At 36.9% G+C, this 19,244-nt stretch overlaps 1 protein-coding gene across 1 annotated transcript in view; it reads right to left on the minus strand.

Annotated features, from left to right (window-relative positions):
* PXDN (peroxidasin) overlaps window positions 1–19,244 on the minus strand; it is an 85,240-nt gene that overhangs the window by 35,435 nt on the left and 30,561 nt on the right. The window contains exons 4-9 of the mRNA XM_040058808.2: window positions 13,481–13,552; window positions 5,326–5,397; window positions 4,670–4,741; window positions 4,229–4,398; window positions 2,806–2,923; window positions 604–773 (exon numbers count right to left, since the gene is read on the minus strand). Of these exons, the coding sequence (XP_039914742.1) occupies window positions 604–773; window positions 2,806–2,923; window positions 4,229–4,398; window positions 4,670–4,741; window positions 5,326–5,397; window positions 13,481–13,552 (674 nt within the window). The remainder of the gene's footprint in view (window positions 1–603; window positions 774–2,805; window positions 2,924–4,228; window positions 4,399–4,669; window positions 4,742–5,325; window positions 5,398–13,480; window positions 13,553–19,244) is intronic.

Consider the following 19,244-nt stretch of genomic DNA (forward strand, 5'->3'; position numbering starts at 1 on the left):
GACATGGACACTGAAACCCAAAACACAAACAGGCTAAAAATTGCTATAAGTGCCAAAACTGATTAAGCTACATTTTAAGTAACTTTTCTCAAGTACGTAATTTGCAGTGACATTTTAAGTTTACCTGATGCTGTGTGTCAAAACAAAATGTTCTCACAGCAAAGTCTGTGTTTTAAAAACATTACAGTCCTGGACAGGAATTCAGTCCTTGCAAACATGAGGCCTTGGCTAGACATAGCTAAAAGGTTCTTGAGCAAGGATGGCTGCACAGGGTGTGCCGAAGCTTCCATGAGTGGCCTGTTCAGCAGCTTGTGGTTTTTGGTATCCAGAGAGAACGTTGCTTACTGCATTGAGCAATGTTGGAATGTAAACCCTCTTTTCCTAACCCTTCTACAGCCTATGAGACTATTATCAAAATTGCACACTACATATTAATTAACCAGCTGAGCTGCCTTTTTGATATGATGGCTTCATGATCAAATTCTTAAAGATGCCCAAGCCCAACAAATCTACACATCAGGTGTCAAAGCATTTTATTTCTTAGTAGTCTTATTATCAAAACAACTCTCTGTCTGAATGCAAAATTCAGACAATGTTCTTTACCTGGTGACTCAAAGTATCTAAGAGTAACTTCCTGAGTTTTCACTTCTCCAGCAACATTTTTTGCCATACATTGGTAAATGCCTTGGTCTGTTTCTTGAGTATTCTGAATCATCAACGTGCCATCATCTAGCAAGTTTAGACGGGAATCTTCTTTCATACTGAGTTCATTACTGAGAAGAAAAGGATCTGCTAGAGTTAAACCTTTAAATCACAAGTGCAGAAAACTGCCAAATAATAAAACCCAGGAGATAAATTACCCAAAATAACTTGTGGAGGGAAAAAGTTTTGCTTTGTTAAAAATAATGGAACTTTAAATTTTCTGCTAAAGAGAAGAGGAAAAACAAATCATGAAACTAATTTGCTTATGCAAGTAATGCATCTTCAAAATGAAAAGTTAAAATTTTATGAGGAAAAGCTTACAGGGAAAAAACAGTGAACAAATACACATATTTGTTCTTTAAAAGGCTGTTACAGTTGGCAAAACAATTAAAACTGGTTCCACTGGAAGTATGTAATGCAAGTTCAATACTCAAGATACTTTCTACTAGGAGAGAGTTTAGTTGCTATAAAACCATCTTTGTGCCAACCTCTGCCTTGATTGTTCAAGGAGCACTAATGAACCTGATTATAATTTGTACTGGTTTAAAATATAAATTAAGGTCAGGTCTTGGATGAGTTTCTGTGATGCAACCTAAGTCTTAAGGGGTTTTATTAAAGGAACTGTTTCTCAGTCCACTCCTCACTATATGATGAAGAAAGCACAGAGGAAGGATGAGATCACATCTCTTACGTACAAACCCCAGCCTACTGATCTATTCAACATACTGCTCAACAGGTTGATGGCTTTTGGCTGAAATCATGCCATATTCAATGACCTTGCAAAGAGCTTTGCTCTCATTCATGCAGCCAGGAAACCAGCCAGAGTCAACAATTCCTCACCCCAAGCTCAAGTTTCTTCTTAAAATTCATGTGTATTCTGAATACATTTTCTTTGTGTATTATAAATACATGAGCCAGAGAAAATTTTAAAGAAATAATTATACCATTCAAGTTCAAGGCTCTGTTCTTGACATAAAAGCTGTTTTCTTTGCTACGTGAGAGGTCCTCACTGATGTCAGCAGAAAGATATAGAAGCAGAACTCTAAACCGTGCCATTTCATCAGCAGCTAACAAACTAAAATACTTTATATAAACTGTAAGGGAATTTATGTTCCAAGTCAGGTTCTCCATTTGTATAAGAGCATTATTAAGCCAAAGTCTGATTTGGTGATGGTAAATTCACAGCTCATGTGTCCATTGTAAGTTCACACCAGTTTAATGGGGTGGTGTACTGGCACAAGGCTGGTTCAGCTGTGCTATGCCCAGTGCAGCTGGAGGGAGCCAGGCTCTGGCCAACTCTGCAACAGACTGGCCCCTGGGCTTTTGAAAGATAGTCACCCTTTATAGAACCTTCCCTCATCTTCTAAGTTGTGAGGGAAAGAGATGCAGCAGGTTGCCCAGACAACTTGTGCTATCTCCACCCTTAGAGGCTTTTAAGACCCATCTAGATAAAGCAACCTGGTATAATCCTGCTTTGAACAGAAGGCTGCACTGGAGACCTCCAACCATGAAGACCTCCTCCAACCTGAATTACACTACAATCTTATGATATAAAAGACCTGCCTGCCCTCCATGCACCAGTTTGAGGAGGCTGGAAATGGATGTCTCTCTCCTCTCCCGGGACAGAGCTATACCTTGGAGGGAAGCTACCTCTCAGGAGCTAGGGCTCCAGAAAGAGTTGTCTGAAACTTTAATCGTATCCAGCTGAAGTCCTTAAAAAAAAATCTTTTGCTCTGCCCCAAAACATATGAAAATACTAAGTAATCTGCAGACTGTACATGCAACATGCCCACAGTGGATTGCCTGGTACTTATATATAAATGATTTAGTATTACAGGTGTGAGCAGTTTTGCAGGTATACTAGAGCTGAACATCTTACAAACAGTACTAGAGTAATAATACTTTCTAGTTACCAGCTCTTAAATGCTTAGAATTACTAATATAAAAGCTATGGGCCATCATTACTTCATATGCTTATTTTAATTATAGCATGTTTTTTGCTGTAACTATATTACCATATACAGCACATGGACACGCACCTAGAAATGTACACATACAGACGAATATACTTACATGAAGTTTCTCTCTTCCTCTTTAACTTACTTGTTTCGAAGCCAGATAATTTCTGGTTTAGGATTGCCTTCAGCCCTGCAAGTGAAGTACACCGTATTCCCTGAGGTAACATCCACATCCTGAGGCTCTGACGTAATTCTTGGCCTCTCTATATCAACAATAAAACATACAAAGAGCTCTTACTTGTTTTAAAACTACTAAAAACTGGTAAATAAAAATATTTCCAAACATCTTGTAAAAAATATTTTTCACAAATGTTATGACTTTACATATGTATATGCTTCGTCAGGATTAAATGCACTTTTCCCTGTGCCAAAGTGACTGTGGGATTTCTGACCTCTTTCATTGTTCCTTAGGACCTTTCAGCAGACTGGAAATAGATTGTGCAAATTTGTATCAGGTTCTAAAGCGGCTGTTTTATTTATTTGAACAGAGACTCAAATTGCCTATGAAGGAAAAACTAAAGCAGCAAATGCCATTTAAAATAACTTCCTCTAGATGAGTATCAGTGCCTAACCTGCCTCACAGAATAATTTGTACAGCTTGCTTCCTGCACTTTCCATACTCAGGCTCCTTAGATGTGCAAAGAGCCGGTAGGATGCCACATGCATTATTCTTGCACCAAATTCCCTTTGTATTCTCTTTTTCAAGAACTTTATGATCATTGTTATCATGATCAGAATTATATCCAACACATAACCAAAAGGACAATTTACTTATTTTATACCTCGGCTTCATTATGTGGGTGGGCAGGCAAATGCCCATAGCTTGATGAGAAACCTGCATTTTGATTTCAAAACACAAGAGGTGCTGGGCCAAGTCCCAGCGTGCCAATGGGGCCAAGATTTTGCACCCCTAGGGTGAAGGAATACAGACAAACAGAAGGATTACAAAGGTGCTTGTCCATTAATCCTCAATGGCAGAGGATTTCAGTGCCTGTGGGGGGCACTCCTATTAATTACAGCTGAGTAAAAAAAAAATTCAGTGCCCAATTCCTATATCAACAAAAATTTTAGAGGCAAGAACTGTATCATCAGGAGCAATTCAGTAATGCTTCTTTCTTTCCTTTCCCTCATATAGAAGGGAATAAACAACACCAAATAACATTAATGCAACACCAGAGACCCTAGTTGACAATCCTGTTATGATCAGAACTGAAATATAAAAGGGAAAAATAAATTCCTTCAGGATAATCACCTTTGGTTCTTCAAGGGGAGATTTCAAACTTGATTATATTTGTTTCATTAAAGATAGGCTGAAGGGTAAAAGCAATCAGTTTTGTCAGAAGCACACAAAACCAGAAAAAGAACACAGAAAGATTTCTAGAAATAACCAATATTAACCAAAGGTGGTCAGTACTAATAAACAGAACTATAAATTCCAACGCCCCCAAAAAATACATTTTAGGTACCTGCAACCCATTAAAGAAGCCATCAGGAAGTGGCAAACTCACCACAGTTCAGTTCTTCTGGTGTTATCGTGGCCACTGATCTTCCCTGGATCCTTCGTGGATACTCACAGGTAGCTGCTGCCTGAGCATTTCCTGACTCCGCGTACGTCTTCAGAAGCTCCGCCAGCCACAGGATTTCACAGTCGCAGTGAAGAGCGTTCGAGTCCAAACGCCTGCATAAGAAAAGGAGCAGCCACAGCTCTCTTAGCAAGCCTCAGCCATTTACTAGGATCAGCTTGGTTCTGTAACTTTAGTCAGTAACTAAATAAAATAGATATAAAACAATGTTCTCAATCTATGCACATAAACAACCAGAGTACAGTGAAGGGAAAAAAAAAATTAAAACAATGACATCATAAAAGACATTTGCAAGGAAGATAAATATTGCAAGAGAATGGGGTTCTTTAAGATTTCATTAGTTCAATAATAATTCAATTTACTTACAGTCTCTTCATAGATTCTAAGTGACTAAATGTTCCAGGAATCAAATGAGCTATTCTGTTGTTATGCAAAAACCTGTTAAGAACACAGAAATATGCATGTAATAATTCAGATTTTGTGCTGCATTCATTTCATTTACATACTTCTGGAAGGTTTTCAAGAGAAAGTAATCTAAGAAAATTTAAGAAAAAAAATTATCCTGTTCAGCAACTCATTGTTTGCTATTTTTTAAGTGGCTTCCAAGGTGTACTTGGGTATGTCCATGTGGGGGAAAAAGAAGCCATAAGTAACTTCAAGGAAGGGAGTTCATAAGCATTCAAATTAGAAATTAAAAAAACAAAAAAAGGTCCTAAATAAATTGTCTATTTCTTCATTCATGACATTTATTTTAGGCCAAGCATTGATCACAGATCTTTGGGAAATAGTTTTGCAAAAGAAAAATAAACCACAGGCAATGCTCACTTCTGCATGCTTGTAAGGTCAGCCTCACCAAAATGTTCTTGGAAAGAGTATTCAGTAGTTACAATTAAAAAAAATTGGATTAAAAACAATTTATGGCAATGATAAAAATATTATTTTTTTAGTTTCAAAAGCTTGATTTAATTCAAACAAGGAAGCAAGCTGTCTTCTGAATCTTACCCCAAGAAAAACAAACTTACAGCCTTTCAAGTTTTGGAAGATGAGTAAAGGATTCAGGTTCCAACGTTTCTATTTGATTAAAGTGCAGATACCTGAAAATATGTTAAACAAAAAATACTGAGACAATTTTATTAATTGGTGAAATATTTAAAATAATTTATTGCTTCCATACACTTTACAGATCTAAATGGCCACAGTGATGTAGCAGCTTTTTTCTGTTAGCATCTGAATCTCATACTTGAATCTGACAAATAAAAGGCAAGACAAACAAAGAACGGGTTGCAGATCACTCATTGAGAGTGTGTGTGCACATATTTAAGCAAAAACCCTCTAACATTGCTTTGAAGATTTTGGAGATAATACCCTGAACACTGTTTTGCCAAGTCTGATGTTCATTGTATGCATGTGTGAAAAAAATTATCAAAGAAAGAAAATTATTAGAGATATAAAAAAGAAAAATGTTAGAGATTATTTAGAAAACATTTACAGTTTCCAGCACAATAACATTTTTCATAGGCAAATGTTTTCATTTCTGTGAGTGAAAATTTCAAAAGATGCTGAGAAACAACCTTCTCCATTCCATGAACACTGGCACTTAAATCTGTGAATGCTCTCAAAACTAATTTTGTAATATAAACCCAAGTTTGACTAATTTGACTACAGACAAAGGGCTTCCTAGCAACTGGTGCTGTTTGATGCTCTCTTGATGCTTATGCAAGCTATTAATATTACACAACAATAAACCTACAGAGCTGTTAATGCTGTAAAATTGAGAAAGTTAACAAGACAATTAGCAAGAATATTAATCTGTAACTATTGCGAAAAAGGACTGCAAAGGCAGGATCATTCCAGCATTGACTATTTTGTGGAGATAGTCCTTTAACTTTGCAGATAAGAAAACAAGACATAATAAATAAGACTGGCACAAGAAACTGAAAATTATTTGTAGACTTTGGATCCTGATTATATCCAAATGTATTCAAAACTCTTTAAGTTTCCTATTTCAACTCTGACAAACTCAGGAACCTCTGGAGAATGTGCATGTACACTGCGGTCTGAAGAACAACGCCTGTCATTTAAAAACAGTGAGAACAACTCAGAGCTCAGTATCTCCTGAAATATCAACCCCTCAGCATGAAAAGGACAAGGACATGGGGATTTGCCTGTGCTGAGCCAGATGGTGGCTGTGCAGGGAGAAAAGCGGGAAGAAGTGGTGATTCCGGCCAAGCCATTGCAGGGAGCCCTGGAAGACGCGTGCAGAGGGAAGCCAGGCACATGCCTGGCAGCCTCCCAGGACAAGCACGAGCCAGCGAGCGATGCCAGGGAGCACTGAATGGGGACCACAGAAAAAGCCAATAAATCAGCACGGGCGTGATCAAGCACATCAGAGTGTCAAGTCTGCCTACTGCCAGTGCAATGCGTGGCCACAGAGCATATTGAGCATAAAGTATGGTCTTGTTAGAATGAAGAATTGAAGAACTGCACATCACCTCACTGTGACTGCCAGTTTTCATCTCCCCTTTAAAAACACGGGGTGATTTCTTCTAAATTAAAAAGACAGAACTCAGAGGCAGATATTTCCTGCAAGGTTCATTTGATTTGCCAGCAGACAGAGAGACCTCAGTGAGGAACGACTGGCAGGACAAGGAGTGGGCATGGCCCAGACATGAGGTGGGCAGGCACAGCTTGCCAGGAGCCATGGCTCTGCTCACCCATCTTCCAGGATCAGCAGCACATGGGAGGGGGCAAGGCTAGTTGGGGATCACTGCGATGAAAGAGGACAAAGGGAAAAACCAGGCACAACTATAGGGTTTGTCACCTCTGAAGCAGCTTCCATTTTGGAAAAAATTACAAACACTACTTCTTTTGCAGGTAGCAATGATTTTTTCTTTTTTAACTTTCTTAATTCTACTTGCATTTTTATGGCTTGTAAGCATTTTGCAAACACCTCTATATATTCCAAATAAATTAATCTCTTGTCATTCTTCGGCATTGACAAAGCATGATTTGTTGGCACCTCTTATTTGAAGAAAAAGTAACATTGGTAAAGCAGGCACACTGAGGCACACAACATTTCTTCAGGGCCACGAGTCAGGGTGAAATTAGAGAGAGAGAAAAAGAAAGAATACCACTCAGATGGTTTAAGTAGTATACACATTGCAAAACTCAAAGCAGCAGCCTGTAACGGCTGTTTAGTACTCAGGACTATTAGAATTACAGATGAAACCAATATGTGCAATTTTTTTCCCAAACAAATTTAAAAAAATATTTCTGTTATAAATCTTGCCTTGTTTACAAGCCCATATCATTGCAGATACAAACACAATAATTCAGGTGCTGATGAACATTATAAGAGCTTTCCTCATCAGATATCACACCGTCTAAAGTAGCCCAAAAAAATCAAATTATGAAATCCAGCTGGAAAATACTCTTAACTGCTTCACAGTAGTTGGATTTTTCGGATCTTTAAATTATGACCTAAAAAAGTCCTGAGCAACTTACCATGTAATTTATTAATAGAACAAGGTGTTAAATATGTGGTCAAAATAATTTGTAGTTCAAAATAAATAGATGCAGAAAACAGATAGCATTTTAGGTCTACAATTAAGAGAATAAAAAATCCTTGGCATTATGACCTACACTTTAATCCTGTTTTATCACTTAGGTTTATCACTTCTATTATTTTCTTCTGTTGTGGTGCAAGAGTTGTTTTATTAAGTTATTAAGTTATTTTTGTAAGATTTATAAGAAGTTATTTTTGTAATGGTTCATTCCACTGTGCCCACCCCACCCCCCATTTTCTGTAATGGTTTCCCCGCTACGAGTTAGTTATATAACCAGACGTTTTATGTCAATCATCCTCCCCTGCACCTGTCCCTGTCAATCCCCCCTCTCTCCTCTTGGTCGCCCTGTCTGTCACTTCAAGACCCTTCCCTGGATTCTGGAAAGATCCAGGAGAGGTGTCGAATGATAGGCTGGTGCCTGGGGAATCCCCTCCTCCCCTCTTGTGATTTGTTCATTGTTCAGAAGTTGTCACCCCCTGTTACACCCCCGTGTTCCCTGGTTGGCTGACCCGTTGACACCACCCCTGGATCCTCTCCCGTTTATAAGTTGCTGTTCGGCTTTGATCTGGGCTCTCTCCGGGCAGCAAGGGTCTGGGGCGGGGCTCCTTGCCAGACTCCCCTTAATAAACTACCTTCTACCCTGCCTAAAGAGAGTCGACCTTTTTTCCATTGCTGCAGTCGCAACTCCATCAGGTCCATCCGCCAGTGTGGGGAACCAAGAGCCCACCGGGAGGAGGTTACTCGCCCTGCCTGTAACCCTGACCGATCCACGCTGCCGCAGGGCAAAGACTGAGCTAGCCTGTGGTCAACGCCTGCCAGGCGTGAGGGACGCTGCAACATTCTTCTATGTGCCACATTAAAGTTTTATAAAGGTATATTTTAATATTTTAATTAATATGGTAATTTCTTGAGTTTCAAATTAACTTTAAAGGTAATCATATTCAGGAAATAATCTCATACTGGCATATCTTTACAGTCATCTTTTATGTTCAGAGTACAAAACACTAAAAATAGTGGTATCATGTAATAAATTACATACTAAAAAGACTTTCAGAATGAAAATTGAAAGAAAAGGCATGCAAGAGTGATTTTTAAATACCTTGTTTGTTAGCTCTAAACTCACTATCAAGAATTAAACAGAAGGAAAAGAAATACTTATAGGGAAAATAAGTCTAAATTAAACACAATCGAGAGGAAGATTAAGATTTTATCAAATAAGTAAATAAGCATGGTATAGATTGTCTTTCTTTTTATCAATCTTATAGGACAAAAATTTGCAGTAGAATTCAGTCCCAGTGGCATTTTTCACAGCACTAGATTTAGGATTACATCTTATGTAACATTGTCATTTTTGTGGGGGAGGACTTTTATCGTATATGCCAATTGTTCTAACGGTATCATCACATCTTTGGGGAAGTCCTTACTAACCCATTAGCTGAGTATAATCTACGTTCTGAATACTTAAACAGGATGTTCGCCATTTTAATTATTTGAAAGAGAATGAACAAACATATATGTTCCATATTTGTCAAAGAGCTTTCCCTGCTCAGGGACAACAAGTAACAGCCTTAAACCACAAGGAAAAAGTTTTAAATGTATGTTGTGGTAACGATATCAAATATTGGAACGGGATACTTAAGGAGGTCATGGAATCCTCACTGAAGACTTCTAAAATAAAACTAGACAAGTATCTGTTTCCAGTTACTTGTCCCTAGCTGTTCTTATTGTAGAATAATAAGGATATACTTCTCAAGGTCCCTGTCACACCTTTGGGCTCATTTGTTTGTCTATTAATTAATCATCTTTCATTATTCCTTCAACAGAGAGTTTTAGCAGCAACTTTACACAGACTCTTCTGTGTTACGTGCATATGTTACTGCTGACACAGAGCTATGCAAAAATCAGGAACTTAAAATATAAAACAAGAAAATAAATAACAATACTTCAAAAACACTGAAAACTGAATTGAGGTAATTTAATATAACAACCTGTATTACTATATGTTAGTTGAGGTTTTTGTCTATTAATTCCCCCTAAATATGTATATGTGTTCATAAACTACATCATAACTAACAACAGCTTATAAAGAACAAACTTAATACATTAATATGAAAGTTAAAAGAAAATGCATAACTAGGATCAGGCGAACAGATTTAAATAATTCCATTAATATTTGGGGATCCCTGTCGTTAAATACTGGAGAGTACACTTTTTGTCCCTGATACATACAACTCATAAGCTGAGATTTGGAAGGAAAACAATGTATACACATCTGGAAATGGACTCCATTTAGAGCTGGATCTTGGGATCCAAACCCATGACCTCCCAGGCAGGGTATTAGTGACATTTCAGGTGGGATTCTGTTGTCAAGCCCAGGCACACAGAGGCATAGAGCAGCTGTCTAAGCCCAAGCATGCAGAGGCAGCCCTCCTCGCCTTTTGGGTGTTCTGTCTGCCTTCGGCTGCTGCTCTGAAAAACTATGTTTCCTGCAGCTTTCTGCTGTCTTTGCCAGACCCAAACATATGTCTTGCAGATTTAACAGTGTCTAAACTGGTACTAAGCGGCTACATTTCATCAGCTCTCTCCCTTCATGCCCAGCCACAGGTGAAAAGTTAGGTGATGAAATATGTATGGCTCAGTGTGTTCAAGTACCTAAAACTGCCAATTTTTCTTCAGAATTAACCCTAGCAAAAACAGGTTTCAAAGATCTTATTCACTTGGCAGAAATTTTCAAAGGAAAAGCTATTTTGACTACATCAGCAGCTAAGAATTCTGCTTCAGAGTTTTAAGGAGGAACCTGCCAGCTGCAGTAAATACTTGGGGGGGGGGGTTGTCCCTTTTACATGCAACAGGCCTAAATCTAACTCCATTTAGTTTCTGTTAACAACAACAGCAATCACCAAAAATGTGTTTGCTTTGCTGTTCAGGTATTTTTTAAAATAAGTATCAGTTGAATTCTGATTCACTGGAGTAGAAGAAATTGCCGTGAAACAAGTCTTTCCCTGAAATGTGGTCCACAGTGTCTACTTCTGAGAACTCTGCTGAGCATTGAGAACAGCATTTGGCTGAGTTAACACAACCAGTAGCAAAATGTGTTTGATAACTTGAGACCACAGAGACCTCAAACGCAGAAACATCGACTTAGTACTGTCAATACAGTTCAAAACTGAAATTAGGACACTTGGGAACCCTTGTCCTGTCAGCAGTTTTTCTCCAAAGCTAATGTGATAAAACAGACCCTGTAGAGTCAGAACATATTTTTATGCTAAAGATGCATAAATGCCAAATCTCTCGTAAAGTAAAATTCTCAAAGAGTACTCTCCATTAAATTTATTTTTGTGCCTGCCACTGACTTCATGTGTTCCCATTTTCCTTCCCGGCAAGCTCTCTGCTTAAGAGAGAAGAGCTCTAAAAAGCAGTGAGCTCTGGTGCAGGCAGTGGGGAAGTACCTGCACCCCACTCCCCAGCAGCTGCAGGTGCTGCCATGACACACGGGCAGGCAATGAGCAGTGACTCTGCCAAGCTCCATTTCTGTACTTCCCAGAGAGAGATGAGACTCAAGCCCAGTTTCATACTGAATAATACTGGTGTCTCAAAATCTTGAGCTTAAGCTGGTCAAGTGCGATATCACCGTAGGCAGAGAGGTTTAACTGCCCCATAGTGGAAATGTGCATTCAGAAGGTGTTAATATTTCAAACTGATTTATGTTTTTCAGTAATAACATAGATCAACGGGAAAAAACAACAAAAGAAAAAAGGACAAATGTTGCCACTTGCAGCATATGAGACTTGTGGCATGGGGAAGAACATTATTTTGGAAACATTAGTCATTCAATAAATGAACCTCAGTATTCCAAATTCTACACAGAAATTAAGTATTGCTATTAGCATGCAAGTAAGCCCTACCAGTTGCTGTCAATATGGTGCTGTAATAATTTCTAGAGTAAAAGGAGAGGGAAGAGAAAGGCATTAAGGAAAAAATTTACATATTTATATACATTTTATAATTAAAGCTTCTGTTTTACATAGAAGGTCCTCCTTCAAAACACATCTGTTGCACTCTAAAAGGAGCATGTATGATTTTTTACCCAAATGAGGTATCATTTTATTTCACATATACTCTGTCTACTAATATCCATTAGAGGTTTCCAGTAACAAGGAAGCTGGTACATACAGAACACGGGTAATATACTAATACATTTCAGGAGTTAAAAAATTTATATTCAGCCCCCAATCTATACACTACAAAACTCATTGGTTTACTACTGTTATTCAGTAGTCAAACTGCGAAACAACTACTTACAGCTTTTTCTTTCTCCTAAACATTATCACAATGAATGTGGAGCAATGCTTTCTGATCACAGAGTCATAGAATTGTTAAGGCTAGAAAAGATGTTTAGGATTTTCAAGTCTAACCATCAACCTAGCACCACTATCATGTTCATCACTAAACCATGACCTCAAAGTGCCATACCCAGTCATTTCTTGAACACATCCAGGAAAAGTGACTGCATTGCTTCCCTGGGCAGGCTGTTTCAATGCTTTTTTCCCATGATTGTTTCCCTGCCCCCCCCCCCCCCCCCCCCCAAATAGCCAATCTAAACCTCTCCTGGTACAACTTGAGGCCATTTCCTCTTGTCCTGTCACTTGTAGCCTGGGAGAAGAGTCCATTTCCCAACTCACTACACCTTCCTTTCAGGTAGTGGCAGAGAGAAATAAGGTCTCCACTGAGCCTCCTTTTCTTCAGACTAAACAACCCCAGCTCCCTCAGCTGCTCCTCACAGGATTTGTGCTCCAGCCCCTTCACTGGCTTCACTGCCCTTCTCTGAACTCACACCAGCAATTCATGTGTCTTTCCTACAGTGATTATAAAACAAATATGTCTCTCCTATAGTGATTATAAACAAAATATAGTTGAAATTAATGGACTCAATACAACTGGGTTTTGTCATGCTTAAGACTGAATTCTTCATTCTTTCTCAGCAGAAATTATTCTTCATTATACAGGAAAAGGAGTATGATTTTAATTGATCTTTCTGAGGGACATTACTGAAACATCTACATTGCAAATGATGAATTTCCTTACTTTTTAAATATCTGCATATGGCAATGATTATCACATATAAATAATAGCAAAGTTTTCATTTAAAAAACTATTCTTGTTTCAAAGTATAACAAAACTGGGTTGAACTTGCAGAGGCTAATTCAGCTTTAGTTATGCTGCGTAAAACAAAGTGCTGCCATCAAAGGAATTGAGATATAAAACTTGCAGAATTGAGATATAAGAACCTGCAGAAATGAAAGAAGAATCTACCTCTAAGCAATACACATTAGTTTTCAACATTTTCCACAATAATTCTCCTTTGTCAAAGCTATGTAACAATGTATAGGGACATCAGGAATACAAATCACAAATAAAAGACAAACATAGAAATAAGGAATTTGACACAGAGATAAATCGTGGTTTTTTCACATGCAAATGATTATGGGGCACTCTGCCCAACCCAGGGAGTGCAGACATGCAGAGCATGCAGGTAGGATGTATGGATCAAGGCGTGCACTTTTCCTCTGCAGGGGAACCATGAAGATGACAGCACAGAAAAGGCACTTACAGTTGTTCTAGAGAGGCAAGTCCTTTAAATGCTTGCCTGTCAATTGACTGGATTTCATTCTTGTACAAATAGCTGAAACAAGAAACAATCAGTAATATTAGTACACAAACAAGAGCTACATGAAGGTGGAAAAGAAGAATTAAGTTGACACATGAAGACAGTTTTTCAACTACATATTAGGAAAAAAATACAAATCAATAACTGAAAACATAAAAATATTCTGTCCTTGAGATTTCATCCCAAATGACTACTAGGAAAGACAAAAGTCTGGGGCCTTGAAGGCCCTGAGGCTGATACCCAGACGAACTTGGGCTTCCCAGTGCTCATGGTATTACTTACTAGATTTTTGTCCCTTGTTTTCTTGATTGGTTTGCCAAAAGTCAAAACAAATTCAACTCAATGGGACAGAACTGCATTAGAAGTGCCTTTAACAGAACACACCAGAGATGCCACTGGCCTCTTGGTTTTTTTTAAAATATCTCATCTGAATACTGGTACAAATATTCAGATTAGGATACAGTGAGTCTTTTACTGGATTTGGAGAACAAACAGTGAGAAATTTCTGCAACTCCACCTGTGTCATCTTTGGAATATCCACAAAAAATACTAGTTAGAATATTGATATCATATCCATAAAGCAGCACTGTATATTTGTTTTATCACTGTGTAGAAGATGGACATTAAGTCCCCATTGATACTCTATAATATGAACAGAATAAACATGCAGAGTATCAGTATGATCACACATGTTGTCTATACCATTTTTATGGAATTAAAATAAATCAGAAAAGATCAGTATATGTGCTCATGTTCATCATGCTCTTAGCAGCAAGGATAGTTTAGTGAGGGGGTATTGGAGAAAAATCTCACAGTTTAGCTGATGACTACAGTTTCTGCATGGAGGCAGCAAATGAAAATACTTTGGGGGTTCAGTGTCAGTCACTCTTTTTGTGTTAGGATAGGCACAAGTTTGTGGTTAAGAACTTTTTCACAATTATCTGACAAATTATTTGAAACTCAGTTAATCAGGCATGGATTTCTATGAAAAGGGGATGAAGAGACTTTGCACCACAAATGACTTTATTAGCAGGCTTCTTATTAGTAGTGGTTTTGGGTTTTCTATTATTACGGTTTTCAGTAACTTACTGGAAATATTGCAAACTCCTCCTTTTGACGCAATAGAAAAAATACTGGCTCTGCTGGAGGTGGTGGCAGTTTTTACACTGATGTGACAATGGGCAATATTTCACAATAGGCCCTAACAAGGAAAGAAGTTGTAGGTATTTGATATTTAACTAATGACAACTTTAGGGAACAATAAGGAGTAATATCCTTCGAGTCTAAATTAACTTTTCCAATGCACTGCTTGCTGAGAATCCAACACATTAATATACAGAGATTCCTGTGTGCTTTACTAATGTAGATATGCATATGAATAAAAAAGCAGAGTTCTTCCAAGAACATGGTAACATGGAAGGAAAAAATTTCTGAAGTTTTTTAAAATATTCAAAACCAGAAAAAAATGACTGTCATGCAAAATTACTGTAAAAACTTTTAAAATCATTTGAAACCAGTGATTTTATATGTGGAACTGGTTTTTATTTTATTTGAAAAAAATATTTCATGAGTATTAAAATATTTGTTTTAGCTCAGATTTACCAATTCCATTGAGGATCACAGTCATTACAATTTTCCTGCCTTAATTTTCCTCTCTGTTTGATATTCAATTCCTATCTTATTTTCCTGTGAGAATTTTAAACACACCTTTTCATTCCTTAGAAGATTTTGAGGACTGAATAGCTGAAGTGTTATTTATCTTTGTTAATACACTTAATTCCACTTGGCAGTGTGGAAATCCCTCTTATTTCTGAGTACTAAACTTCTGGTAAGACCAAAGAACCAAAGTGGGCTTAGACAGTTTTGACAGCCGCTCTCAGTTAATTATTTCTTGTGGACCTTTCAACAGTTTTATTCAAAAAATCTGAATTAATCAGATTTTTAATAAAGTTTTCCACAATCATTCATACAACTTTTATTTACTCTCTGCAGACAAAAGAAGGCAGAGAGTGAAAATCAGAGGTGCGTTAGACTGGGATAATGACTGTAGTATTGCAGGCTTTTACCACCATACTGCAAAGAAGGGAGCAGCCTTCAGGAGTTCTTACCAAGCCACTTCAGTGAGCCTTTATTTGGGATTCAGCTTTAAACCAGAGCTTTTTCCATTCTGACCAGAAAACCCTCAGCTGCAGGAAACTCAACAAACCTCAGTCAACCATATCCTCCCTTCACAGAGAAACCCCAGCAACATCAGGGCTACATGTCCTGTAACAAATGTGTTAACCAGACTTCCATTTAATTGTGTAGCTGTTTCACTGAGGATATTAACAGGAAGAAAAATATATAATTATTTGCCTAATGGAGAGAGATATGACAGAATATAAAGTACAAAGAAGTACTCACAAATAACCACTCACAAAAAATATTTGTCCCTCAAAATGGTACTGTGCATATACAGTGTTATAAAAGTAAAACTTTGTAAACACTGCTAAATTTCAACATTTTCAAAATTTATCTCAGTTACATTATCAGAAACCAAATTTAGTACTATTAGGGAAAAATAATTTATTATTTAATTTGCCTAAAAGCTCTCTTACAGAACTGAATAGTAGAATTTTACAGGAGATGAATAAAGAGTGGATTAAGATGAAAAAGGGATTTATTCTATTAAGACATTAAATTATCTTTGGACAATTACTAATACCTAATTTTATTTTTTTTTTTTTTTTTTTCAGAAATGCGGGCAAGGCTGCTAGAAAGCAGAGGTACTGGTCATATACTTAGGAAATTAACAATAGGTAATCAGTTACGAGAAAATTTGGGAGAAAAAGTAGCTTTCATTAAAAGCTTCTTAAGCCTGCTAGATTCCCTATGAGGATATTATTGAGGGGTTCATTTTCTCTTTTTGTAATGGTCCATATTAAAAATCATGTGATTCAAGGAAAGTAAGATCCAGATATATTTGTTTGAAACTGGAGGAAAAAAAAAGGCAGAAAGTAATGGGCATTTTAGAGTTGAATCTCACAAGTAAGTAAATACCCAAAGACAGGTTTACATAGGAAGGTGAAGGAGGCAGTGGAACCAGCAACGTGAATTGCAAAGAGAAGAGATCTGGAATCACCGGAGGTGCCTGGAGGATAAAGTAACATGACCAAGACAGCAAGAGTGGCAGAAGGCACGGCAGGAAACCTAATCTCCTTCTGAAAGGCTGAGGTCAGAAACTCTGCATTTTGGCCAACCTCTAACACACCATCTACCACTACTAAATCATTCATCAGACACAAAACAAAACTTGCACCGTCCTTGTTAGCATTTCTGGAACTGATACACTTCATACAGTCTTAATTACCATTTACCATATGCTTATGGTAATACTTTTATGTCTGTTTCCTCATCTGTGCATTTCATACCAAGTGAACATACAAAGTTGTTGACAAAGTGAATTTCATTCCCCAGTTTTATTTCGTTCATTTCCTTCATGCTATCTTCTAGCTCACTGCCCTGTAAATGTCTAATACATGTTCTCTTTATCTGGAAAGGGTTTTTTAATAGTTAACCTATATTATATATTTTTCCATATCTCCTCCTGAATTCTTTCTTTTTTAACTTAACTTCATTTTTTCCAGTTCTGATTTCAAATATTCTATTCTACATGTTGAAATGGTAATAATGTGTCTGCCTTCAATTCCCAACTATCTTCTCTTGGAGAAAAGACTGCTGACTTTTAGGTTTAGAAATAATTATCCCATCAAGTTTACACAAATTTATCTGTATCTATATTATTAGGTTGGGAAGATTACTAAAGAGCCTTACTGCCAAGACTAAGGTATATGGAGTAAAGACAGATGGACAGAAAAGCAGACAAGCAGAAAAAAAAAAGGAAAAAAAGTACCCTTTTAGTTTCACAACAAAACAATGCTTACATTTCTTTCGTTCCAAGCTTTAGTATATTAATACAAAATCAAATTATTACCACAAACAGCACAGCAAAATCACACAAAACTGCTTTTTATAATTTCCAGAATTTCAATCACATAAAGAACAAGATAATAAAAACCCTAAAAAATGCTTAAAAAATAATGTGCACAATTTGCTTTTTATGATGTAAAGACCAACTTTAACACTTTAAACTTACTTGCAATACACAGAAACTTGAGAAAATATTACTCTTCATCAAAATGAGTTCTTCAGACAGATAGTTCTGGTAACAGTTCTGGTAACTCCTCATAAAACTCTAACCTCAACTTCAGAATAGAATAGTACGAAGAAGCATTTGAAAATCCTGATTTAGATTCTGATCAAAAATTTTTTGTTTGAAAGCAAAAAAGCTGATCTTCAGCAGTCATACAAGAATGGATCTTAACATCTGTCTCTCAGAGACCGGCTTTAAAAAAAATGCTGCATTATACTTTATATTTTTTATCGAAAAATACATAATTGCAAATTTTTTACTTAGTTTTACATATGCATGTTTACTAATTGTTATAGATTTTTTATTTATATATATTCACATTTTACTAAACCAGGGCCACTGAGAAATGACTTTTTTTTTTTTTTTTTTTTTAATTAGTCATTGAATTATACATTTTCAGAACCACATGTAATCCAGCACAAGTTGTCATAAGAACAAAAGTAACATCATGAACAATGATCTCTTTTTATTAAACGTGGCAGAACAAGTTAGGTTTGCAAATATCCACAGGACCACATGATACTAAGTCTCAATTTTTCCAGGTAATTTTACTTTATAGTAGTATATTCTGACTTTTGTCCAATCTCTCCCCCACTTTTTACTTTAGTGGATCCTATTGGAAAGAAATATTCATTTCACAGAGTACAGTTAGCATTCAGTTATTCAGCTGAAACTTTCACTGCTGAATGGTATTGATTTGCTATTTAAGTCCTCTGTATTGATAACCTGACCAGTACAAGAAATTTTGTAATTTTAAGGCTGTACAATTTAAACATTTGTCACAGTCATTGAAAAAGGCAAAAGGCAAAAAAAAACCCTTAAAGTTTATTTCTGTAAAACAAAGGATAGCTTTAAAGAGCTCTCTGCAGTTGAATAAATGACCACACTGAACTTTATGTTTAAATTTTCCAGGGAACAACAGGAAAATAAAAAGATCTTCCTCTCAACAGTATGGATACTGACAACCATTACTACATGTATATGAAAACAAAACAGAGTTCAGTTTTTTCACTCTTTCATTGAACTGAAGCATCACTGAACTTTATTTCAGGTTTACTACAGCTGGGTAAAGGCAAACATGTGGAATGTTTGAAACAATGTGGCATGTGGAAACAAAGAACTAATAAGAATCAAGAAAAATCTTTGTACAGTTGCTAACTATGGAAAGAAGTTTAGCAAACCTCATATAGTAAAACCTTCTGTACTACACTACCAAAACCATCATGCAGACATTTCTTGTAACAAATACAATCATCATGGACTTTAATCATTCATTGTAACAGTCTGTTCAATATTCTTTTCCTTCCTATTGTGTATACATTAAACAATTTAATTACTGAAAGACAATACACATAAAAATGAGAGCAGGAAGCATAATCAAGCACAACTTGGAAAAACAGGTAATGTATCTGCAGAAATTTATGTGATTTTCTCCCTGCTTCCTCCTCCTTAGAGGTCTTCTGGCTGCATTCTTAGAAACTGAATGGAAAATTCAGCTTCTGAATTGTTTCTAAA

Source organism: Hirundo rustica, chromosome 3 (genome assembly GCF_015227805.2).
Source record: "Hirundo rustica isolate bHirRus1 chromosome 3, bHirRus1.pri.v3, whole genome shotgun sequence".
Lineage (NCBI taxonomy): Eukaryota > Metazoa > Chordata > Aves > Passeriformes > Hirundinidae > Hirundo > Hirundo rustica.